Source organism: Trachypithecus francoisi, unplaced genomic scaffold (assembly GCF_009764315.1).
Source record: "Trachypithecus francoisi isolate TF-2019V2 unplaced genomic scaffold, Tfra_2.0 Lachesis_group20, whole genome shotgun sequence".
Lineage (NCBI taxonomy): Eukaryota > Metazoa > Chordata > Mammalia > Primates > Cercopithecidae > Trachypithecus > Trachypithecus francoisi.
Window position 1 is genome coordinate 53,605,319 of NW_022681466.1, and position 23,015 is coordinate 53,628,333.

The 23,015-nt window shown below is 50.0% G+C and overlaps 1 protein-coding gene across 1 annotated transcript in view; it reads right to left on the bottom strand.

The window, feature by feature from the left end:
- Positions 1–17,333, bottom strand: part of NOS2 (nitric oxide synthase 2) — a 33,761-nt gene extending 16,428 nt beyond the window's left edge. Inside the window, exons 1-11 of the mRNA XM_033184358.1 lie at positions 17,252–17,333; positions 16,462–16,584; positions 15,319–15,467; positions 10,309–10,471; positions 9,429–9,520; positions 8,448–8,589; positions 8,180–8,319; positions 6,334–6,508; positions 6,142–6,243; positions 1,721–1,915; positions 664–746 (exon numbers count right to left, since the gene is read on the bottom strand). Coding sequence (XP_033040249.1) covers positions 664–746; positions 1,721–1,915; positions 6,142–6,243; positions 6,334–6,508; positions 8,180–8,319; positions 8,448–8,589; positions 9,429–9,520; positions 10,309–10,471; positions 15,319–15,467; positions 16,462–16,500 — 1,280 coding nt within the window. The 5' untranslated portion in view covers positions 16,501–16,584; positions 17,252–17,333. The remainder of the gene's footprint in view (positions 1–663; positions 747–1,720; positions 1,916–6,141; positions 6,244–6,333; positions 6,509–8,179; positions 8,320–8,447; positions 8,590–9,428; positions 9,521–10,308; positions 10,472–15,318; positions 15,468–16,461; positions 16,585–17,251) is intronic.
- Positions 17,334–23,015: the final 5,682 nt, after the last annotated feature.

The following is a 23,015-nucleotide window of genomic DNA, read 5'->3' on the forward strand; positions in this document are numbered from 1 at the left end:
ATTGTGAGACCCCATCTCTACACAAAATAAACAAAATTAGTCAGGTGTGGGTTTGTACCTGTGGTCCCAGCTACTTGGGAGGCTCAGGTGGGAGGGATCACTTGAGCTCGGGAAGCAGAGGCTGCAGTGAGCTGTGATGGCACCACTACACCCCAGCCTGGGTGACAGAGTGAGACCCTGTCTCAAAAACAAAAGCAAAAAGAATATCCATTGTGGCCGGGCGCGGTGGCTCAAGCCTGTAATCCCAGCACTTTGGGAGGCCGAGGCGGGCGGATCACGAGGTCAGGAGATCGAGACCATCCTGGCTAACACTGTGAAACCCCGTCTCTACAAAAAAAAAAAAAAAAAAAAAAAAAGCAAAAAAAAAAAAAAAAGCCGGGCGAGGTGGCGGGTGCCTGTAGTCCCAGCTACTCGGGAGGCTGAGGCGGGAGAATGGCGTCAACCCGGGAGGCGGAGCTTGCAGTGAGCTGAGATCCGGCCACTGCACTCCAGCCTGGGCGACAGAGCGAGACTCCGTCTCAAAAAAAAAAAAAAAAAAAAAAAAAAAAAAAAAAAAAAAGAATATCCATTGCCTGTGTTCCTTGCCCTTCAAGGACTGGAGGCAGAGGCTGACTAGAAGGAAGAGACACAGTTCACACATCACTACTAGTCACTGCCACTCACTTGACCAAGACTTTCAACGGAATCTCTCTTCTCTTGGGTCTCCGCTTCTCGTCCTGCCAGACATGGGTTTTCCAGGCCTCTACCTTCAGAAAAGAGAGGAGATGTGAGGGCAGGGCAGGGTCCTGGCTTGGCTCGGCTTGCGGATGCTGGAGTGGTAGAGGACCCTTCGCACCCGTCATGAGCCTGGGAGAGAAGGCTGTCCTGCACTCCACCCCCGTCACTAAACCCCCACAAGGGAGGGCTATGGCTGCCTCTCCCCCAGTTGCCTCTCCACTGCCCGGCATGGAGCCTGCACATCAAGGAGAGCAACTGACTCTTATTCTCATCAGTGTCCTCCTGGAAGGAACAAGCTGCGCTCCCTTTTTCTTTTAGCATCTTATCACCAGGCAGACAACATAATGTACAGTCCCAACTGAGACACCTTTGAGAGCAAGAGGAGCTGCTACTACAACAGGCAAGAATCTAGGACATGCAGTCACCCTGCATGTGAGGTCACGTAGATGCAGGAAGCTCTTCTTAAATCCTTTTTGGCACAAAATGAACTTGTCTCAATAGCTCACGGTTACTGAATGCATTCTGCATTGGGCACTGGGCTGAGCTGTTCCATACACCAGCTTTGCAATCCACACAACCCCCTGTCGTGGAGTGAAGCTCATCCCTTTTAGAGATGAGAAGATCAGGGCTCAGAACAGTGAAAGGACCCACCCAAGACCCTATTGCTAGGAAATGGCAGAATCAATAGCATCTGACTCAGGAGCCAATCCCCTCAGCACTCTGCTGGGTGACTGTTGCCAGACCCTCCCGTGGAGGCAGGTGTAATGACAGACCCCCCATCCGAACCACAGGCCACTAGGGGTGCAGTGGAAGGCACTTCCTTCAGTGCCACTCTCCGTGGAAATGCACAAAGGCTGCTCAGCATCCTTGAGTGAAGCCTGGAAAGCTTTAACAACATATCCCTGCCTCCTCTTGTGCCCTGCATGTGTAACCATGAGGTGCACACACACACACACAGCCACACCTGAGCCCCCAGGTGGGAGAGGAGAGGAAGGCCCCTCACCTGATAGTAGTAGAAAGGGGACAGGACGTAGTTCAGCATCTCCTGGTGAAACACAGGAGTGATGCTCCCAGACATGGGAGGGACCAACCAAATCCAGTCTGCCGGGCAGCCCCCACGGGACCGGTATTCATTCTGCATGTACTTCATGAAGGATTCTGCAGCTGAGTGGTGGTCCATGATGGTCACGTTTTGCTTCTATATCAGAAGGCAAGAAGGGGAGTGGAGATAAGGGTGAGGGAATCGGGAGAGGGGTTGGTTGGCTGCAGGGCTCCCAGAGGGTGCCTGGGAAGGCCTGGCAATCTGTAACATGGGAGAGCAACTCCTCCTGGCCCTCTCCCCGCCTGCTGAAAATAAACACCCAAATGGTAGGTGCTTGTGGAGCCTCTGATGGAGCCCAAGGAAGCACATTAGCCAGGGTCAGCCCACAGGTCCCATGTCCCTTTGGGGGTAATATCCAGCCTCTCATGCCCACAGGTCTCCCCAGACTCCCAGCAGATGGCTCTGTCTGGATCTGCATAACTCAAACCACAGCGCCTTTTGGCAGGTAAAGGAAATACCATCCTGGCCATTTATAGGTAGAGAGTTCTAAGAGTCACTTCCCTGGGGTTGTAGCCTCCTCAGCCAAGAGGGAGCCAGACCCCTCCATGGGGAGGTCTGAAGCATTGGGAGAACTGTAGTGTATGGGAGACGAATCACTCACAGTCTGAAATTACGGGCTGTGGGGTCTGACCCCATGGAATGGTCCAGCGAGACAGCCACTGGCCTCTATGTCTGTGGCAACCCATTCGGTCAAGAGACATTTGTTTAACATAGTGGTTCAAACTCGGGCTTCTTATTTGAGCTATTAATTCTTTAATCTCCCTAAGCCTCAGTTTGCTCATCTGTAAAATGTGAATGATAAGAATTCCCATAATGGCCAGGTGCAGTGGCTCATGCCTGTAATCCTAGTACTTTGGGAGGCCAAGGTGGGAGGATCACTTGAGCCCAGGAGTTTGAAATCAGCCTGGGAAACATGGTGAGGCCCCATCTCTATAAAAATTTAAAAATTAGTAGGCCAGGTGTGGTGGCTCATGCCTGTAATTCCAGCACTTTGGGAGGCCAAGACAAGCAGATCATCTGAGGTCGGGAGTTTGAGACCAGTCTGACCAACATGGTGAAACCCCGTCTCTACTAAAAAATATAAAAATTAGCCAGGCACGGTGGCAGCACACACCCGTAATCCCAGCTACTCAGGAGGCTAAGGGAGGAGAATCGCTTGAACCCGGGAGGCGGAGGTTGCAGTGAGCCAAGATCGCACCATTATACTCCAGCCTGGGTGACAGAGCAAGACTCCGTCTAAAAACAAACAAAAAAAAAAGATTAAAAATTTTAAAATGAGCCAGGTGTGGTGGCACATGCCAGTGTTCTCAGATACGTGGGAGGCTAATGTGGTAGGAGCATTGCTTGAGCCCAGGAAGTAGAGGCTGTAGTGAGCCATGATCACGCCACTGCACTCCAGCCTGGGCGACAGAGCAAGACCTTGTCTCCAAAAAAAGTTCCTACATCATGAGGTTGTTGAAGGGATGCAATAAGCTGAAATAAACAAAGCATAGTAGGTGCTTAATAAATGTTAGCTGCTCTTATAATTTCCATCTGCCAGGCACTGCATAAGGCATCAGCGTTATAGAAGGGAAAGACACAACCCCTTCTATGCATTATAGTCTAGTCTAACTGGGTGGGGAAGCAGGGGAAAATTAGTCATTTTCACATGGCCTGACAGAAACTCTGATGGAGGCAGGCAAAGGTGCTGGGGAAGGGTAGAGGAGAGGACACAATGCCAAACAGAGGCCCAGCGCGAGTTAGGGAATTTCGGGAGCAGCTCCTGAGAGGAGGGGAGTCTTGTGAGAGGTGTGCAAGTTGGTTGAGTGGAGCACTGCATGAGTCAAGGTAGGGAGGCATGAGAGGACCCAGCTGGTGTCAGGCCTGTGAAGTCCAGCTATGCCTTGTAAATTATATAGACATATATAAGTTATATATGTATATATATAAGTCCGGCCACCACTCTTGTGGACGTGGGCTCTCATTCATTTATTCTTCCAAGACACAGCAACTCCTGGGTGCCAGATCAGTTCTAAGCTCAGTGGTAGCTACGGGATGGGTGCAGTGGCTCACACCTGTAATCCCAGCACTTTTGGAGGCGGAGATAGGTGGATCACTTGAGGCCAGGAGTTTGAGACCAGCCTGGCCAACATGGTGAAACCCTGTCTCTACTAAAATTACAAAAATTAGCTGGGCATGGTGACACAATCCTATAATTCCAGCTACTCGGGAGGCTGAGGCAGGAGAATTGCTTGAACCCAGGAGGTGGAGGTTGCAGTGAGCCGAGATCACACCATGCACTCCAGCCTAGGCAACGGAGGGAGAGCTCATCTCAAAAAAAAAAAAAAAATTCTCAGTGGTAGCCATGATCGTGATGACAACATAATAAACAGTAAGAAAATCATTGCTTACCGAGTGTTCCCTATGGGCCAGGCAGTGCAGCTAAACATTTTGTATGCATTTTTACTTAACTCCTACAATCCTCAGGTGAGGGAGGCACTATTATCCCCATTTTACAGAGAAGAAACAAGGGCCCATCTTTTGAAGTTTACCCCGAAGAAGGTTGGTGAGGAAGTCCTGGAGACACTCAGGCAGTGGAAGGACACAGTCAGCCACGGTCAGGAGACAGCAGAGGCTCACGGACTTTCTGGGACGTATCCACATCCTGCCAGCATCAGGGCTGGTGCTGGGAGTCCCCAGGAGTCAGGATGTGTGGTGCAAGGCCAGCCCTTCCCGAGACACCGAGGGGCTCTTCCTGTTCCATCTTCCCCTCCCCCATCAAGCACAGGCCTGATCTGCCTATGGGGTGACCCAGTCATGGGGAACAGTGTGTGCTCATCTGTACTCTGTTCACCACCCACATCCTTGGCCCAGTCTAGTGCCCAGCACCAGGCAAATGCTGAGTAAAACATTGCTGAATGAATGAATGACTGCCCAGTGGTGGGGTCTCCAGGGCATCTGTCAGCTTTATGGCAATGGTTGTGGCTTCTAAAGTAGTATCTTCCTACATCTCAGGCCTCCTTCCCACAGGGAAGAGAAGTGTTTCCATGGGTAAGAACAGCGGATGGGCGAGAGGGCTTAGCCCTACACAGGAGCCCAGTGGCTGTGTGTGGGCTTAAGAGGAGGTGGAGGCTGTCACCCTCACACAGCAAGCAAGAGCAGCCACAGCTCATAGGTCCCCTCTCAGCATCACTCATTCATACACGAATCAGACCAGGACTGAAGACCCAGTTTGTGCCAGGCCAGAACGTGGATGTGGCCCTCACCATTCATTCTTCCAAGACACATTATTTTAGCATCTACCGTGTGCCAGACACTCTTCTAGGCTAGAGGTGCAGCAGCAAACAGAGAGACAAGGTCCCTGCCCCATGGCGCTTACATTCTACTGGAGAAAACCAAACAATAAAGAAAGCCGGCGCGGTGCAGTGGCTTATGCCTATAATCCCAGAGCTTTGGGAGACTGAGGCAGGCAGATCACTTGAGGCTAGGAGTTCAGAACCAACCTGGGCAACATGGAAAAACATCATCTCTATTAAAAATACAAAAATTAGGCAAGCGTGGTGTGTACCTGTAGTCCCAGCTACTTGGCAGGCTAAGGTGGGAGGATCACTTGAGCCCGGGAGGTCAAGGCTGCAGTGATCATGCCACTGCATTCCAGCCTGGGTGACCAAGTGAGATGATGTCTCAAAAAAAAAAAAAAAAAGGAAAAGTAAAAAAAGTCGATGTCCTATATAATGCCAGGAACTGTATGAGGAAGTATTTTGAAGAAAAATAAAATGGTTAAAGGACTAACACAGAGAGACAGGTTGGCAGTGGGGCGAGGGCATCATTTTACATGGCATAGTCAGAGAGGCCTTTCTTTTTTTTTTTGAGCGGAGTCTCACTCTGTCACCCAGCCAGGCTGAAGCAGCTGGGGGATGAGGAATCGCAATGAGATCTCTCCATAGTTTTGCTGTAGAAAGGAGCAGAAAGGTGAGGCAGTGGCTGGAGGGAGCCTGAGGTTTGGCAGGAGTTACGTGTTAGCTATTCATTTATTTTTTGACATGGGGCTAGGAGAGCCTGTCTGTACACTGCTGGGAATGACTCAGCAGAGAGAGAGACATTGATGATACAGAGAGAGAAGAGGGAAATTTTCGGGAGTGAAGTCCTAGAGCAATTGAGAGAGCACAGAATTCAGTGCTCAAGTGCAGGGATTGAACAGTCTTGGGAGGTGAAGAGCTGCCTGTTGTTGGACCTCTAGAGTGAGCAAGGGGGCTGACTTATAAAGTAAGCATCACATAAGTCACTGGATCCGATGAGCTTCTAATCAAAAAGTCTTCAGACTCACAAAACTCCAGACATACCTGGAAACTATGGAGCACAGCAATGTTGATCTCAACAACAGCCCGGTCTTTCCAGAGCGAGGCCAGCTTGTGCGTTTCCAAGCCCATTCTCCTGCCCACTTCCTACAGAGGCAGAGTGATAGCGGGGAGTCAGTCCCTGGAGCCACCCCCAGGCCCACACCTCCAGCTGGCCAGCTGGGCTGCCTGTGTTACCTCCAGGATGTTGTAGCGCTGGACGTCACAGAAGTCCCGGACTCCGATCTCTGTGCCCATGTACCAGCCATTGAAGGGGCACCCTGGGAACTCCAGGCCGCCCACCTCGAGCAGCATGTTGGCCACTGCAGGCAGGGCGTACCACTTTAGCTCCAGTTCCCGAAACCACTCATATCTGGCAAAAAGGCAGACACGATTTAACTGGGGCCTTCCTTTTTTTTTTTTTTTTTTTTTTGACTTGGTCTCATGCTGGAGTGCAGTGGCACAATCATAGCTCACTGCAGCCTTTAACTCCTGGGCTCAGACGTTCCTCCTGCTTCAGCCTCCCAAGTAGCTAGGACTGCAGGCACGTGCCACCTTGCTCAGCTAATTTTTTTCATTATTTTTTTTTAGAGTCTCACTATGTTGCCCAGGCTGGTCTTGAATTACTGGCCTCAAGCAATCTTCCTGCCTCGGCCTCCCAAAGTGCTGGAATTACAGGTGTGAACCACCATGTCTGGTGCAAGGGGCTTCACTTTTGCACCTTTGCCCTCCCATTGACCCCCCACCTTCCTATCAAGAAAAAAGCTTCAGAAAGGGTCAAACAAGAAAACTCCTTTCCAAGAGTCGATTCTGAGTTAATCCCAGCCAGAGAGACGTATTGGACACGCAGGGTGCCATTTATTAAATTATGCATTCATGCACTCATTCATTCATGCAAACCTATATTAAGCATCAAGTATGTGCCAGGCTCTGTGCTAAATGCTGAGAATGTAACACAATAGAGCGATTAAGGACTCCAGTGACATGTCAGAAAGCCAGGGTTCAAGTTCTGCCCCACCACTGACTAGCAGTGTGACCTTGGGATGTTTTTAGCCTCTCTGAGCCTCAACATCCTCATTATCAGAATAGAAATCATAGCATCAAATTCATGGAATTATTAGAAAGCTGGTAACATCATTCACTTGTATATTCATTTATTCCACAAATATTTATAACTGAGCACCTACTATGTGCCAGGCACTCTGCTAGCTGTTGGGTATACATTGTGAACAGAAAAGAAAAGATCTCCACTCTCAAGGAGCTTATAGTCTAATGTCTAGACTCTAGATTATAAATGGGTAAACAAATACATAAGAAATAAAAACAAGATGATGTGTTAGACTGAGGGTAAGGGGGCCCTCCTCTAGCTTGAGTGCTCAGAGAGTCTTCTCACTGGAGATGGCATTGTAGGAAATGCCTTTTGACAAGAAGAAATGAGCCTAGAAAAATTCGGAGGAAAGAGCATGTCAGGCAAAGGGAACAGGGAGTACAAAGGCTGTAAGTTGGGACTGACTTCAGTTCATTCAATGGCCAGGAAGAAGAGCCCAGCCCAATGTCTGCTAGAGAGTAAATCTCAATACGCAGAGGTATTTTTGCAATTATGAGAACTGCCTAGAGCAGAGGCTGGGCCAGTGGGACCCTTGAAAGTCACTGGAGCCCTATATGCCCCCGACAGGAGAGGGACAGCTAAGAGCGTTGTCAGGAGGGCAGAAGAGGCCTGGGCTGCTCCTTTCCAGAATCTCAACGCATTCCTCTCCTGCAGTCACTGCTTCTCAAGCCCCTGGGGCCGCGTGCGTCTAAGCCTCTGCTTCCCCTCAGCATCAACAAATCATCCTGTCTGAGGCCCGAGGTGCCAGTGCAGAATGGCTGCAGAACGCAACAGTGACAAAAGAGTCCTTGAAAGTCAGCCCCCTGAGTGTCATCTGCTGCTGGCTGGGCTTTAGGGGAGGTATGGAGAGGGGCCTGAGGGCTGGAGCCTCACTTAGGAAAGGAGAAGAGCTGTGTGTTGACTCACCCCTGCCCCCAGCACCCTTAGCCCACTTACTTGGGATGTTCCATGGCCACCTCAAGCACAAGGTCAGGTGGGATTTCGAAGAGCTCAGGGTCATGGCCGTCAGCCTGTAGGACCAGGGGGACCACATCGAAGCGGCCATACTTGGGCTTCCAGCCCAGGTCGATGCACAGCTAGGGAACAAGACAGGCCGGTGAGTCTGCAAGCCCGGACTGTGTGTCTCCTCTGGGCTCCACTCTGTCACTCGCTCACCACGGAGCTCTCTGCCTCAAGGGCCAGGGACTGAGGCTGGGCTGGGTACCTGAGTGAATTCCACGTTGGCAGGGTCCCCTCTGATGCTGCCATCTGGCATCTGGTAGCCCGCGTAGCGGATGAGCTGAGCATTCCACACCCGGAAGTCGTGCTTACCATCGCTCCGCTGGGGGAACACAGTGATGGCCGACCTTCCCGGGACAGGAACAGTGCTGTTTACCACCTGGCCCTGGTGGGGGCCCAGCCATCCTGCAATGGCCCTACCTCCGCCTCCACCCTAACTGCTCTGCAGCACCTGACCCCGAGCTGACTGAGCCAGCCTCCTGACATGCCCTCTCCTCCTGCCCTCCCTCAAGACCCAGTGCCCACCCCCTCAAGGGGGCCTTCCCATCCATCAGGCAGGGTTAGCTGATTTGCCACAGTCTTTCCTTCGCTGCCCTGTGTCTCCCTCTTTGCAGTGGAGTTACTTGGATGCCTGTCTAGTGCAGGTCGTAGGCTCATGGCAGCTGGAGCAGCGTCTTAGGGTTCTAGTCACTCTGCCTCCTATCCCCCATACCCCACCTTCCTCCTGCTCCCCCAGCCTAGTCCTGTGTTGGGTTGCATTAGGTAGGCACTGAGTGCTTGCTGAACAAAAAGATGAATGAATGACTGAATGAGCTGTTCAGTCCTATTAGCTTTGATCTCATTGGCTGGGAGAGGAAGGTAATCTCTTAACATCCCAACCCTTCTAAAAAATGGGAGCCCTAACTCTGAATAGTGAAGCAGTTACTACTTAAAGATTCTCCATCCCCTCCAAATGGCTCCACGTCAGAAGGAAACCAAGGGCACGGGCTGCCGATGGGAGCTGAGCTCACAGGGGCTGGGCTCACTACTGGAGGTCCCTGAAGAAGCCTGAGTCTTTCTCTTTTTCCTTTCTCTCTGATTTCTCTTGGAGCTGGAGATGCCTCCCCTAGACCCAAGTGTTGCATCTTTTGGCTGAGATTCTCAGGCAAGACAAGCCCCTCTGCAGCCCTGGGAAACGTGCACTGACCTGATGTTGCCATTGTTGGTGGAGTAACGCACGTGTCTGCAGATGTGTTCAAACATTTCCCGGGCGGTGGAACAGTTGCGGGCATCGAAGACCTACAACAGCCCATCCAGACCATGCCCATCAAAGACTGGGCAGATAGAGGGTTTGAGGCTGATCAGAAGTCACTGGGAACCAATGGAGCAGCCGAAACACTCAACACCCAAACACTCAACACCATGCAGAAGAGTGCAGCCTCCCATCTGCAACACCACTCCCATCTCACAGCTGCCCGCTGGGGGAGCACAGGCAACTCCACTCAGATGATCCCAGCAAAGCCAGAATTCCAAGAAAACTTGACTTGAAAGCACATGAATCGGGATTCCCACAGCCCCAGGCTAGGTCCTTTCCCACACCAGCACATGCTACACAGCCAGAGTTGGATTCACTGGCAGTTCTAATCGATTTCTCTGTCCAGGAGCTTTCAATATTATCCTGCAACAAATGATTCCCCAACAAAAAGATGGCCTAGGAGGCTAGGCTAAATAAAATGTTCTCTTGGAGCCAAGAATTCAAGCATTCGAGGAAAACAACACGTCTTGCAGCACGGCCTCAAGAGTAATAAAAACAAGGTCGTGGTTTACTCTAATGATGGCATTTAGTCTCCTGAATTTAACACAATAGGGAACGGGGAGCTAGAAACTCTGATGCTGAAACAGGATTCAAGGCTTCTAGAGAGGGACCCTAGGTGCCCCATCTCAACATTCGGGAATGTGAGAGAGGATCCAGGGCCGTGGCTTCGGTCCCAGGAGGCCTAGGCACAGCTCTCTGTGGCTGTTCCAAGCCATCTGCTCAGAGCCTGGCTGCCTCCAGCTCTCTCCTGCTCAGGTCTAAGGAAGTTCACCTGCAGGTTGGACCACTGGATCCTCCCAATGCAGCGTGGGGCATTGCGCCAGGCCTGCTTGGTGGCGAAGATGAGCTCATCTCCCGTCAGTTGGTAGGTTCCTGTTGTTTCTATCTCCTTTGTTACCGCTTCCACCCTGGCCAGATGTTCCTCTATTTTTGCCCTGGGGGACAGGAAGACAGAAGGAAGATCAACAATGAGATGGCCTTACATGGGGATTGATTCAATCCACAGAAGCAGGAACTGAAATAGGACACCAGAAGGGCAAGATGCCTCTCACCAGAGACAGCTCCCTCCAGGACTGGCTTTGGGGACCCCACACTTAGCCTAGAAGCACCCCATGCTTAATGCTCTGCTGTCCCCATCTTGAAATTCTTAACCATTTTAAAATAAAGAGCCCACATTTTCATTTTTACACTGAGTCCTATAAATATTACTCAGCCAGTCCTGAGTCCATGGGAACGCTGCTTATTTTCAGGTGCTTTTTCTTTAATCATATTCATCTCAGTAAGGGGTGCAATCCTTCTCAGACACTTGCAAGCCTGGGAGGAGTGTCCCATCCAGCCATAGCAACGTCCTGCCCCTCCATTAGTTAGGAGAGTGGCCTCCCGCCTTGCCATGGCTGAGAGAAGATGAGCCAGTCCCTCCGTGACAGCCCCGGTGTACTGGGCACCCACATGAGCCAGGCACTGGGTGAAGCAGCTCGCAGGCAGGGTCTCGCTGAGTCTGGGAGGGAGATATTTTCGCATCTATTTTATAGCCAAGGATCTCAAGGCTCTAGGAGGTTAAGTACCACGCCCAGGAACATAAGTACAGGAAAGAGCAAAGTCAGGACTCAGACCCAGGTCGCCCTGATGCCAAGCCCAGGTTCTTAACTGTGGCAATGTGACCTTGCACCTTCCACCCTAGTGGGGACGGTAAGCCCAAAGATGTTGAGGGCCTGCCCACCCTTTCTCAGGAGCCTGGTCAAGCCAGGACTGGGACCTGGCTATCGGAGCTCAGTCTGCAGGGTCCCAGGGCCTGGCCAGAAGAGAGCTGCCCATGTCATAGTCTCTCTAAACCATGCTGTTCCTCAGCCTCAGAATTGCTCATTCAGTCACTCCATATGCAATTCTAAACTTGCTTCTCTCCTCCCCTCCCAGACTTCAAAAATATCCCAAAGGGAGGGAGGGACTCAGTCAGAAAGGCTTGGAAACACACACACACACCACCAACAACAACAACCTTGAGATTTCCAATCAGCCCCAAAGCCTTTGAAACAGTATCAAAACTATTTAAAGAATGAACTCCTGATTAAGGAGAGTGGGTAACTCCGAACAAAATGGCCTTTCTGTGGATGAAGAGTGTCTCGACAACTTTTCCTTGATTAGAGAAAAAAAGCACGAAGACAAAACACTTGATGATATTTATCCCCAAGGACACCCCTGCCATAAGAAGCTGCTGGGTGAGGTGGGAACCACCCCACTGCTGGGAGACCTCCTTCCCCAAACAAAGCTTCCAGCGATATTCCCCGCTTCTGCATCCGAGCATGAAAACAGTAATGACACCATAACACCCACATCGCCAACACACATGGCGGTCAGCACGTGCATATACAAGAGAGATTATTTTTTACATTCACATCCAATTCCTTCAGAGTTTTAGATGTGACGGCCGTTTTCATATAATCATGTTTCTAAGGCATTAGAAATGCTATGATGTCTACGAGCTCTGAAAAAAAGGAGTGGCTTTCATCATCGGTGAACAGATTTAAATGTAACATGCAGCAAGTCACAATCTCTAAATATGCTATGATTCTTCAGATACAAAAGGCCACTGAACCCACTCAGCTGGTCATGTCTTAGACTGCCAGGGTCCTTGTGAGCAGAGGCTGCCATTCCCCGTCCACATCCCCAGGATCTCTTGGTCAGGGAAGCAGGGGTTCAAGGTACGTACTTGTGACTTGGAGAAACACAGTTTTCCTCTGTGAGAAGCAAATGGGTTCCAACACCGCCAAGCATGGCCCTGTAGCCCTACTGGGCTTCTGAACACCCGCCCAATTGCCTTCCACACAACAGCAAGGCCTCCCCGGTCCAGAATAGAGTTGGGAACCTGCAAGGCCACACGGCTAGGTACTAGAGCACTGACGGGAAAAGCAGGGGCTCGGGCATCAGCTGCCTGGGTTCAAATCCCCACTCTGGGGCTTCGGGGGATGTAACTTTGAGCAAGGTACATCTCTTCTGTGGACTTCAGTTGCCTTGTCTGTAAGATGAGGATAATAATAATACCAATCTCATAGTGTTGTGGTGCACACGTGCTTTGTGCTAAATAAATAAATAAATAAGTACTGTGGCCCAGTGAAACCCATCCAGGAAATTCCCTGGACCCCGAAAGACTCATTAATTAACAACCGAGCTGAAAGGCCAAGGATCTTGTGAAGTTTGCAGTCACAAAGCAGGCAGCCCCTAACAGGCCGCTCAATCCGGGCTGCACATTAGAATCACCTGGGGAGCTTTTGAAGCACACACATGTCTGCCTCGTCCCCACCTCCCAAGATTCCGCTGCCCTTGACTCAAGGGACCCTGCCATCAGAATTTTGCAGGCTTTCCAGGTGAGTCTACTGTGCAGCCAGGGTTGAGGACCACCGACCCTGGAAGATGTGGGCCTCTTCTGAAGACTCACAGTCCCTCCCAGCTCAGACATTCTAGGATTATAGAAAACTGGAGGTGGGCCAGGTGCAGCGGCACACACCTGTAATCCCAGCACTTCTGGAGTCCGAGGCAGGAGGATTGCTTGAGCTCAGGAGTTCAAGACCAGCCTGGGCAACATAGTGAGACCCTGTCTCTACTAAAAATTTAAAAAATTAACTGGGCATAGTGGTGCACACCTGTGGTCTCAGCTCCTCAGGAAGCTGGTGGGAGGAATATTTGATCCAAGAGATCGAGGCTGCAGTGAGCAGAGATTGTGCCACTGCGTTCCAGTCTGGGAGACAAAGCAAGACCCAGTCTCAAAAAAAAAAAAAAAAAAAAGAAGACGAAGAAAAGAAAAGAAAAGTGGAGGTGGTACCACCAGAAGCCACTCTTTCCACCAGGGAGTCCCAGGTACACGTCTGTGGCTCACTTCATGTGGTGCAGTGCTGTGTGAGGCTCTGCCCGAATAGCTACACTACCCTCCCAGCCTAGAAAATAATCTATTTCTGGGCCAGGCTTGGTGGCTCATGCCTGTAATCCAGCACTTTGGGAGGGTGAGGTGGGTGGATCACGAGGTTGGGAGATTGAGACCAGCCTGGCCAACAAGATGAAACCCTGTCTCAACGAAAAATACAAAAAAAAAAAAAAATTAGCCAGGTGTAGTGGCACATGCCTGTAGTTCCAGCTACTCAGGAGGCTGAGGCAGGAGAATCGCCTAAACCCAGGAGGCAGAGGTGGCAGTGAGCCGAAATCGCGCCACTGCACTCCAGCCTGGGCAACAAGATCAAAACTCCATCTCAAAAAACAAAAACAAAAACAAACCAACAAAAAGAAAACAATCCATTTCCTTCAGACATTCTTTCTTACAATCTCTTTGTGCATTTTTGTTTTAAAAGTTTTAAAGGGGCCTAAATTACATAGCCACATATTTTATTTGGACAACACAGTGTTCTAAAAACATAATAATGGCTAATATTTATGTCGTGCTTACTATGGGCCAGGCATTGTTCCCAGCTCTTTATATTCTTTAACTCCTTTCATCTTTATAAACTCCCGTAGACTACCTTCCTCCTGCAAGGTGGGTACTATTATTATCACCATTTTCGGTAAGAAAATCAAGGCATAGAGAGACAAAGTAACTTGCCCAGGGTTACTCAGCTTGTAAGGGGCACAGCTAGGATTTGAAACTGGGAAGGCCACAATGCTTTACAACCTCTCTTTGGATGATTAAAATTGTATATGTTGACAATAAAATTGGCAAATGACAATTAAAAATCTTTGTATTCCAGTGTCTGACACAAGGCTGGGGCATACTCAGTGCCTGACGTGTTTCTGTCAACCAAATGACCAATTGGCCATAGAAATAAAGGATGTCTAGCATGGTCTTCAGGGAAGCCTCACTGGGTAGAAAAAAAAAAAGAGAGAACTCCAGAAATGTAGAACCCCACCAGAGTCAGGGCAAAGAGCAATGGCCTGCTCTCTCCTAGTCAGGTGGCCTGGCTTCTAGCTGGAATGAGGTAACTTCAAGTATGTCACCAGCTTCCATGTTCACACCTGTAGAAGGCCTGACTAGGTGGTCTCAGAGATCCTTTCTGTCTCAAACATTTCACAATTAAAGGGTCCATACTAATTCATAATCAAGGTCTCTGTATGCCAGGACACTGTTCTGAACTTACTGAATCCTCACAAAACTCACATGAGCCACCTTCTATTATTATCTCCATTTTATATTAGGTTGGTGCAAAAGTAGTTGCAGTTTTTGCCATTAATATGATGAGGATGTTGAGACACAATGTGGGAGCCAGGGTTCAAATTCAGTCACTTTTTTTTTTTTTTTTTTTGAGGTGGAGTCTCGCTCTGTGGCCCAGGCTGGAGTGCAGTGACCGGATCTCAGCTCACTGCAAGCTCCGCCTCCCGGGTTCCCGCCATTCTCCTGCCTCAGCCTCCCGAGTAGCTGGGACTACAGGCGCCCGCCACCTCGCCCGGCTAGTTTTTTGCATTTTTTAGTAGAGACGGGGTTTCACCGTGTTAGCCAGGATGGTCTCGATCTCCTGACCTCGTGATCTGCCCGTCTCGGCCTCCCAAAGTGCTGGGATTACAGGCTTGAGCCAAATTCAGTCACTTTTAACCGGTATCACTATGTACAACTTTATCCTACAATTATGAGAACTTGCTCCAGGGTCTTCTCCCCTAGAAAACCATTTTTGCTCTGCAAAACCATAGTGATTTAACACCACAAATCTGGAAAAGAAAGGTACCTAGCTAGGATCAGAGGGCGATGGGTGGAGACAGGAGAGCAGAAGGAAGAGGAGGCAGCGACCCTGCAGCGGGCAAGGCTTACTCTTTGAAGGAGCCGTAATATTGGTTGACAAATTCGATAGCTTGAGGTAGAAGCTCATCTGGAGGGGTAGGCTTGTCCCTGGGTCCTCTGGTCAAACTTTTGGGAGTCATAATGGATCCCAAGCAAGATTTGGACCTGCAAGTCAAAATCTGGAAAGAGAGACGCAGGTGGTGAGGGTGGGCCATTTGGCCTCTTGCCACCCTCCTCTGGGGCCAGCTCTCCTGGCCACCTGGCTCCTCTCTGGCTGCTCTGGCTCCCTGTACCTCCTCTCCACCCCTGTGGCACCTCCTCCTTGGGGTCCACCTGTCTTTCTCCCACCTAGATCTCCTCTCTTCCACTGGCTGAACCCCAGGGGGTGTGAGTCAGGTTTGTCCCCCCACTCCGGACTCAGTCTCTGGCCCTGCTCCCCAGCCAGCTCCAGATCCAGAGCAAAGTCAATCCAATATGGCTCCTATGGGAACATGATATTGGTATTTGGCCAAAACAAACTGAAATGAGACATAGGATGGCACGTGAGCGCGCGCACGCGCACACACGCACACACACACGAATGAAGTACACCGAATGTTAACTGTGGTGGTTTGGGGGCATGTGGGAAATCATTTTGCTTTCATGGTCTTGAAATTGTCCATTCTTCCCCACTTTACAACCATAGAATGTATCCTGAAGTTAGAATAAAAACTTAGATGACCAAAAGAAGCCTGAAAAGACGTTTAGTCCAACCACTCACAGGATACTTGAACCCCTCTGCAATCTATCAAATTGCACTTAAATCCTTCCAGTGACAGGGAGCTCACTACCTCCTGATGTGATACAGTCCAGCTCTGAGCAGTTCTGTTAGAAAACTCTCCCTGACATTATCCTGAAATCTGTCTAAGAAAGATATGAATTTGTTTCTGCAATCATTTATTTGACCTTCTGGATTATCCATTATCTACTGGGGTGGTTAGCAGGGAGTTGGCATCATTAAGTAAATGCACAGATGCCTACTGTAATCTGTGAAGAATGTCTCTGTTTCCAGACCCCTTTGCCCAAGCAGATGATTGTTTGGTTTGCCCAGGGGGACACCTGTTTGATCCACAAAGCCTTGGCAGCTTCACCAGCTTGGGACAAAGGTGGTTCTCCCTGAAACCCCAGACGTACCCCTTTGGCTTTGTGGTGAAGTGTGTCCTGGAAAGTCATCCCGCTGCCCCAGTTTTTGATCCTCACATGCCGTGGGGAGGACAATGGGGTTGCATCCGGCTTGACCAGAGATTCTGGAGACTTCTGCGAAGGGAAAAAATCAGGGTTTTCTCTCAGATCTCTCCCAGACCCCAGTCCCTGCCTTGTCTTGGAGTGGGGAAGGATCTATTGGTGGCCACACAGGGCAGGGTGTCCCCCCATGTCCCTCCTCTGTTTCCAGCCCCTGAGCCACCTGGGCCAGCGCCTGCAAAGAGCTCCAGGTGCCTGGGCCACTGGCCAGGGTCCTCTCCTCACCCAGGGCCCTGCCAAATGTTTCCTCAGAGGAACTGCTGTAGGAGGGACTAAGTTAGAGGTGAGAAGGATGACTGTCAGAGCCAATACCACTGAGAACAGAAAGGCACCACTGCCTTCCTTTCCTGGGAGCACGGAAGGACATATAAGCCACCCTCTCTCCCTCTCCTACCCATTTCTCTGCCCACCTCTCTAGAATGGTATGGAACCCAAGGAATAGAAGCTAGCTGTCAGTGCACCTTAGGGGCCACCACTCCCGACCACTGGGTGTTGTCCCACTCTCCCAAAGCCCTTCCTCATTCCCACCTGTTCCTCCCAACACCCTAGGTCTGGGACTCTCCACTCTCCATCCAAACCCTGGCTTCCTGCCCTCTCCAGCCCAGCCTCTAACAGGCTGCTCTGTCTGCATCTGCCTGGACCAGGGAGGAAGGGGCTTCCCACACCCATGTGACTCACTGACCTTTCCTGTCCCCACGAGGGGCTGCAGGGACTCATTCTGCTGCTTGCTGAGGCTGTGATACTGAAGGTCATCCTGTGTCACTGGACTGTGAAAGGAAACAGCTAGTATGAGATGGGGTATCTGAGGGTGGAGGGGGATCTTGGAGTTCCCTCTGCCAGTACCCTCATTTGACAAATAGGGAAACTGAGTCCAGAGGGTGGGAGTGAATTGTTCATGGTCAGTCTGATCAACTGCCCCCCATCCCCACCTTCCCTCTTCCTCCTATCTTCTTCCTCCTGCAGAGCCAAAAGGGCATGAGCAGAGCTGAGCCAAAGCTACTGGCCCAAACAGCAGCCCATAGAGGATCTGGAAAATGCTCCTTCACCCTCTGGAAAAGCCAAGTACAAACGTGGCACAGGGGCTGGGTGGACAGAGAATGGCTCCAACAACTCTGCCTCCCAGACCAGCAGCATTGCCCAGCAGCCACTTGGATTGATTGATTGACTGATTGATTTATATATTTATATTTATATTTTTTGAAACAGAGTCTTGCTCTGTCATCCAGGCTGGAGTGCAGTGGCATGATCTCAGCTCTCTGCAACCTCCACCTCTCAGGTTCAAGTGAACCTCCCACCTCAGCCTCTTGGGTAGCTGGGACTACAGGTGCACACCACCACACCCGGCTAATTTCTGTATTTTTGGTAGAGATGGGGTTTCACCACGCTGCCCAGGCTGGCCTCGAACTCCTGGCCTCAAGTGATCCTCCTGCCTTAGCCTCCCAAAGTGCTGGGAATATAGTTGGGAGCCACAGTGCCCAGCCCCAGTCACTTATTTTTCGTGACTTAAGCTTTTTTAATTTAAAACACTTGATTTATCTTGGTTTATTTACTTATTCTACATTTCTATTATGGAAAATGTTAAGCATACAAAAGTAGAGAGAATAGTCCAATAACCTTCCATGGGCCCTTCACCCAGATTCAACCCAGTTCAACAGTGATCAATCCACTGCCAATCTCGTTTCAACTATACCTTCCCTGCCTCATCATTATTTTAAAGCAAATCTAAGATGTCAAGTCACCTTCACCAAAGTAAAAACAAGCATTGTAAAACTTAGCATTAAATTACAGATTACTTAAAAATTAAATTAAACATTACTTAAAGTAATTTTTTTAATTAAAGATTACTTTAAAATTCAGTATTCTGAAACTGGTCAGAAACCGTTTGTTCTTGTTTGGGATTTCAGGTTCATTCAGGCAAACTGAACAGTTACCACTCACACATGCCTCCCCTAGGGAGAATCGTCCCACCAGGGCACCTTGGTTTGAAAGCGTATTGTATTCCATGTTCTTGGCAGTATTTTCCTGGGTGTGCATGCTTGTGCATCAGAGGGAGAGGGGCTTAGAGACTATTATGAGGGTCTCTCATTTTCTACTTGATACATATGTATGATGTTGAAATGGGATAAATGACCATGTATTGCTTTTATTATAGGGAAAAAATGACTATATGTTACCACTATATAATTAATTATGTACATTACATAGTAGCAGTAAGTGATTTATAACTATAAAGAGATACTGTCTTAAAAGAGGATGTAAGTATGCATCAGAAAGCAATTTATATCTGAATCAAGGGATTCCACACAACCCTGTAAAGGGCCTTCCATGTGACCAACCATTGCCACATGGCAAAGATGCTTTGCTTGGCCAAACTTTACTCAGACTTCTGAATCTTCTGCTGGGCCCATCCATGCATTTCCTTATAAAAATGCAGTTTTAGCAAAAGAATCCCTGACAAGTCAGTTTAACAAGAACCCTCCATCCTCGATAGCTTGTCGCCCTCCCCATCTGATCAGGGTCCTCATCCTCCATCCTCCCCCAGGCGATGTCTGATCACCTTAGCCTGTCCTAAGCAAGAATCCTGTTAGGTTGGTGAGGCAGAATTCCCCCTATGCCTGAAGTTTTTCTTGGTAATTTTCCATCCACAGACCCTGCCCTGATCTTTGGCTATAAATTCCCACTGGCTTCTGCTGTATTTGGATTTGGGCCCAATCTCTCTCCTCCACTGCCAGACCCCACTGCAGCAGGTCCCTGTACCTATCAAGATGGTCCTAAATAAAGTCTTCCATACTGTTCTTTAACAAGTATCATTGAATAAGTTTTTCTTTAACATACCCCTCTGGTCTAGACTGGTGTGGCCTGCCAGAAAAAAAAAAAAATATATATATATATATATATATATATGATATATATATGGTAATCTGGATATTCAGAACAGGTAAGCCATGGCTGAGCAGTCATCATGGGGCTGCTTCAATAGGAAGATGTATGAGGGATGGGGTCCCCAGGGAGGCAACTGCCTCCCTTGCTCTTCTGCCATTCCCCCTCACCCCAGCACCCACCCTGCACCCATTCTTGCTTCCTCTCACTTACTTCTGGAAGTAGAGTTGGACAATTTCAGAAGCTTCAGACCAGAAATATCTACAGTACTGTTTAGATTGAGAAGCAATGCCTTTGACATTTAACATAATCATTTTACCCCATATTTCAAAAAGTATCATTTTTTAAAGTTGCCTAAAAATCCACTTAACAGATGGGCCACAATTAGCCTAGTCCCATCGTCCATGGCTGGGTGTTAGACTGTGTCTAGTTTTGCCCTCATATAAATAATGCCTTAAACTGTATACATGGTCTGATGCTGGCTGTGTGTGTGTGTGCGCGCATACAAGCGCAGAAAAACACCTCAGGGAAATGTTAGTAAATGTTAACAGTGACTAGCATTAAGTGATAAGATCATAGGCAATTTAACTTTTCTTATACTTTTCCACATCTTCCAACGTTTTACAGTGATCACGACTTCCTTTCATAATTGGACAATTCTTTAAATTTGAAAAGTGAATAAACAAAGCTTTGCCCAGTTCCCTCCCACACCATTTCTTCTGTCTGGCTGCTGGGAGACAGGGTGACAGGGTGTCCAGATGCCAGGTGAGCACCTTCAGGATCTGGACACTTCTTTCCAAATTATTGCATGGTTGATTCCGACCCCACAGACGCTCATGCAATTTGACTAAACCCACAGCAGCGCGGGGTTCTGAGGACCCTCAAGGACCTGCATTCAAAGAGAGTGCTGGCAGCGGGCGCGGTGATTGACGTCTGTCATCTCAGCACTTTGGGAGGCCGAGGTGGGTGGATCACTCGAGCCCAGGAGTTCAAGAGCTGCCTGGGCAACATGGTGAAACCCTATCTCTACAAAAAAAAAAAAAAAAAAGTTGCCAGGTGTAGTGATGTGCGCCTGTAGTCCCAGTTACTCAGGAGGCTGAGGTGGGAGGATCACCTGAGCCCGGAGGCGGAGGCTACGGTGAGCCAAGACGACACCACTGTCGCCTGGGTGACAGAGCGAGACCCTATCAATAAAAGGGGTCGGGGGCGTGGGGAGTGCTGGCAGTATGGTGGCTTGCTTAGACCCAGAACTTTCCACAAGCCCTTCACCAGCCGAGCCGGTCACAGTTGCAGACTGTGGCTTGCCTGGGCTGACCTGGGGGCCAGATTCCCCTGCGGCTCCGATGCCTCCCTGCCTGTTGACCTCACCTTACACCAAGGGTGATGGTGGGGACAGATGGGGAGGGTGGGGGGGATGACGCCCTGGGAAACTGATCTCATTTGTGAAACAAGAACCTCCTTGCTCTGTTAACCATATTTGATCCAAAGAGTGTAGCAACTTTCAACCCCAGTGCTGAAAACTTTCAAAAGCTCCCAAGTGCTGAAACATGCGCAGCGCAACTCAACCCGCATAGCCGCCTCTCATAGAGCATGGGGGGGCTTCTCTGGGCCATCTGGGCTCCTGAATTATTGCGACCTCTCACGCGTTCTAAACCAACAAAACGCTTTTAGTAAACCCTCAGGAATCCCACAGGGCGCACATCCCTGCCCTCCGATTTCTCCCAGAGATGCTTGGGGCCGCGCCCGGGCTCGGAGCCCACCGCTTCCCTCCCAGGGTGGACCTCAGGCCGCGGGGTACCTGGCTCCGCGCAGGCAGCAGGCGGGCTTCGGCCGGAGGATCCTGCAAAGCAGCCGGCAAAGCCGGGGCCCGGCGGCCTCGCACGCCGCGCCCAACCCCTCGCGCATGGTCCCGGCTCCTTAGGCGCAGATCCGCAGGCTCCCCGCGCCTCCCAGGGCCCGCGCTTTATCGCTCGGAGCCCGCAGCCCCCGCCCCGGGGGCGGGGCGAGCCGCGCAGAGGCCGGAGCTCTTCACCCACACTATGTCCGGGGCCGAGCCGCCCCTCGTTCCCTGCCTTCCCCGGCGATCCCGGGACCCAAGCACCCAGGGAGCCGCAGCCGGCGTCCGCCGCGGAGTTTGGATGGCACTGGACTGTGTCTGGGTTAAGAGGCCCGGGTGGTATTGGGCCTCGTGTTTGTTTATTCCTCATAAAATCACAATAAAGCTTATCATAATTACTCCCATTGCGCGGTGCTTTCTAGTTTACAGAGCAAATTTTCTTTCTGTCATTTCGTCCAATTCCGTCGAGAAGACAGTTCTACGTTGTCATCTCCACTTTATTGAGGCATTAGCTGGGGCCAGAGAGGTTAAGGATCTTGTCCAGGGCCACACAGCAGCCCCAGGGCCACAGCCCAGCCTAAGCTCACACCACCTCACAAGGCTGTCCATGGAAGTGTTATATCACTTGTTATATACAGCATGTTCTGTGCGATTCCAGAAAAGAAACCAAAGAAAGCACCGGGTTGGGGGTGACTTCTAGTAGGAATATTGTAGGAAAGATCGTAAACCCCCTTGGGTGCCTTGCAGGCCCCTTGTCCTTGCTACCTGGACTGCTCAGAGCCTCCTGACTTTGCTCTACCTGTAAGTTGCTCCTTATCTCAAGCAAGATAACAGGTAGGGTCCAGACCCAGATGGGGCAGCAGCCCTGGACCTCAACATGCAGGGGGCCCTCCTGGCAGTATGCAAGCACATTAAATCCAAAACCCCAGTTAAAGCAGAATGAAAGCGGGCACATATTTATTTCTAGCCGACTGCAGCCCAGCTAGCAACACATAGCTTGACTTAGTTCTGAATTCCATGTGTCTTCACCTAGATGCTCCCACATTTGCCTCTGTCTCTAAAATACACACACATACACACACACACACACACACACACACACACCCCATGCTCACTTCCTAATTATTTACAAAGGTATAGAATCATCAGTCACTTAGAATAGGCTCTTGGTTTCATGACACCTGAACAGATTAGAAAATTACTTTTTAAAATCAAAATACATTCATTGGCTCTCATCGCTTTCAGGATGAAATCCCCTTTGCACAGCTGCTTCCTCTTCCAGTACCATCACCCCTCCCTCGAGTGGATGCTGCACTCTGGGTGTACCCACCTCCTCCCCCCAACTCCTCCCCACCCTACAGCCAGCCCAGGCACCTCTGCAGTCTCCCCAGAAGAGGCCTTTAGCAAGGTGCCAGTATACCCACAACTACGACCTCCTGTCTACTCTCTATCCCACCTACTCCTGACACAATTTCTCCGACTCTTTAACATCGTATTCTTCATGTACATCTCCCAAACCAGCGAGGAAGACATCCGTTTCCCCATTTCCTTCCTGACAGCAGGAACTGGGTCTTTTTTCTCTGTCTCTTGAACAGTCCAGCACACAGTAGGCCCTCCAGGAGAGCACAGATAGTGTAGATGTTACGAGTTTGGACTTGATTCAAATTTTAGCTCAACCATTTTCCAGGAATTGACCTCCAGTAAGTCACTCAATCTTGTAAAACAAGGA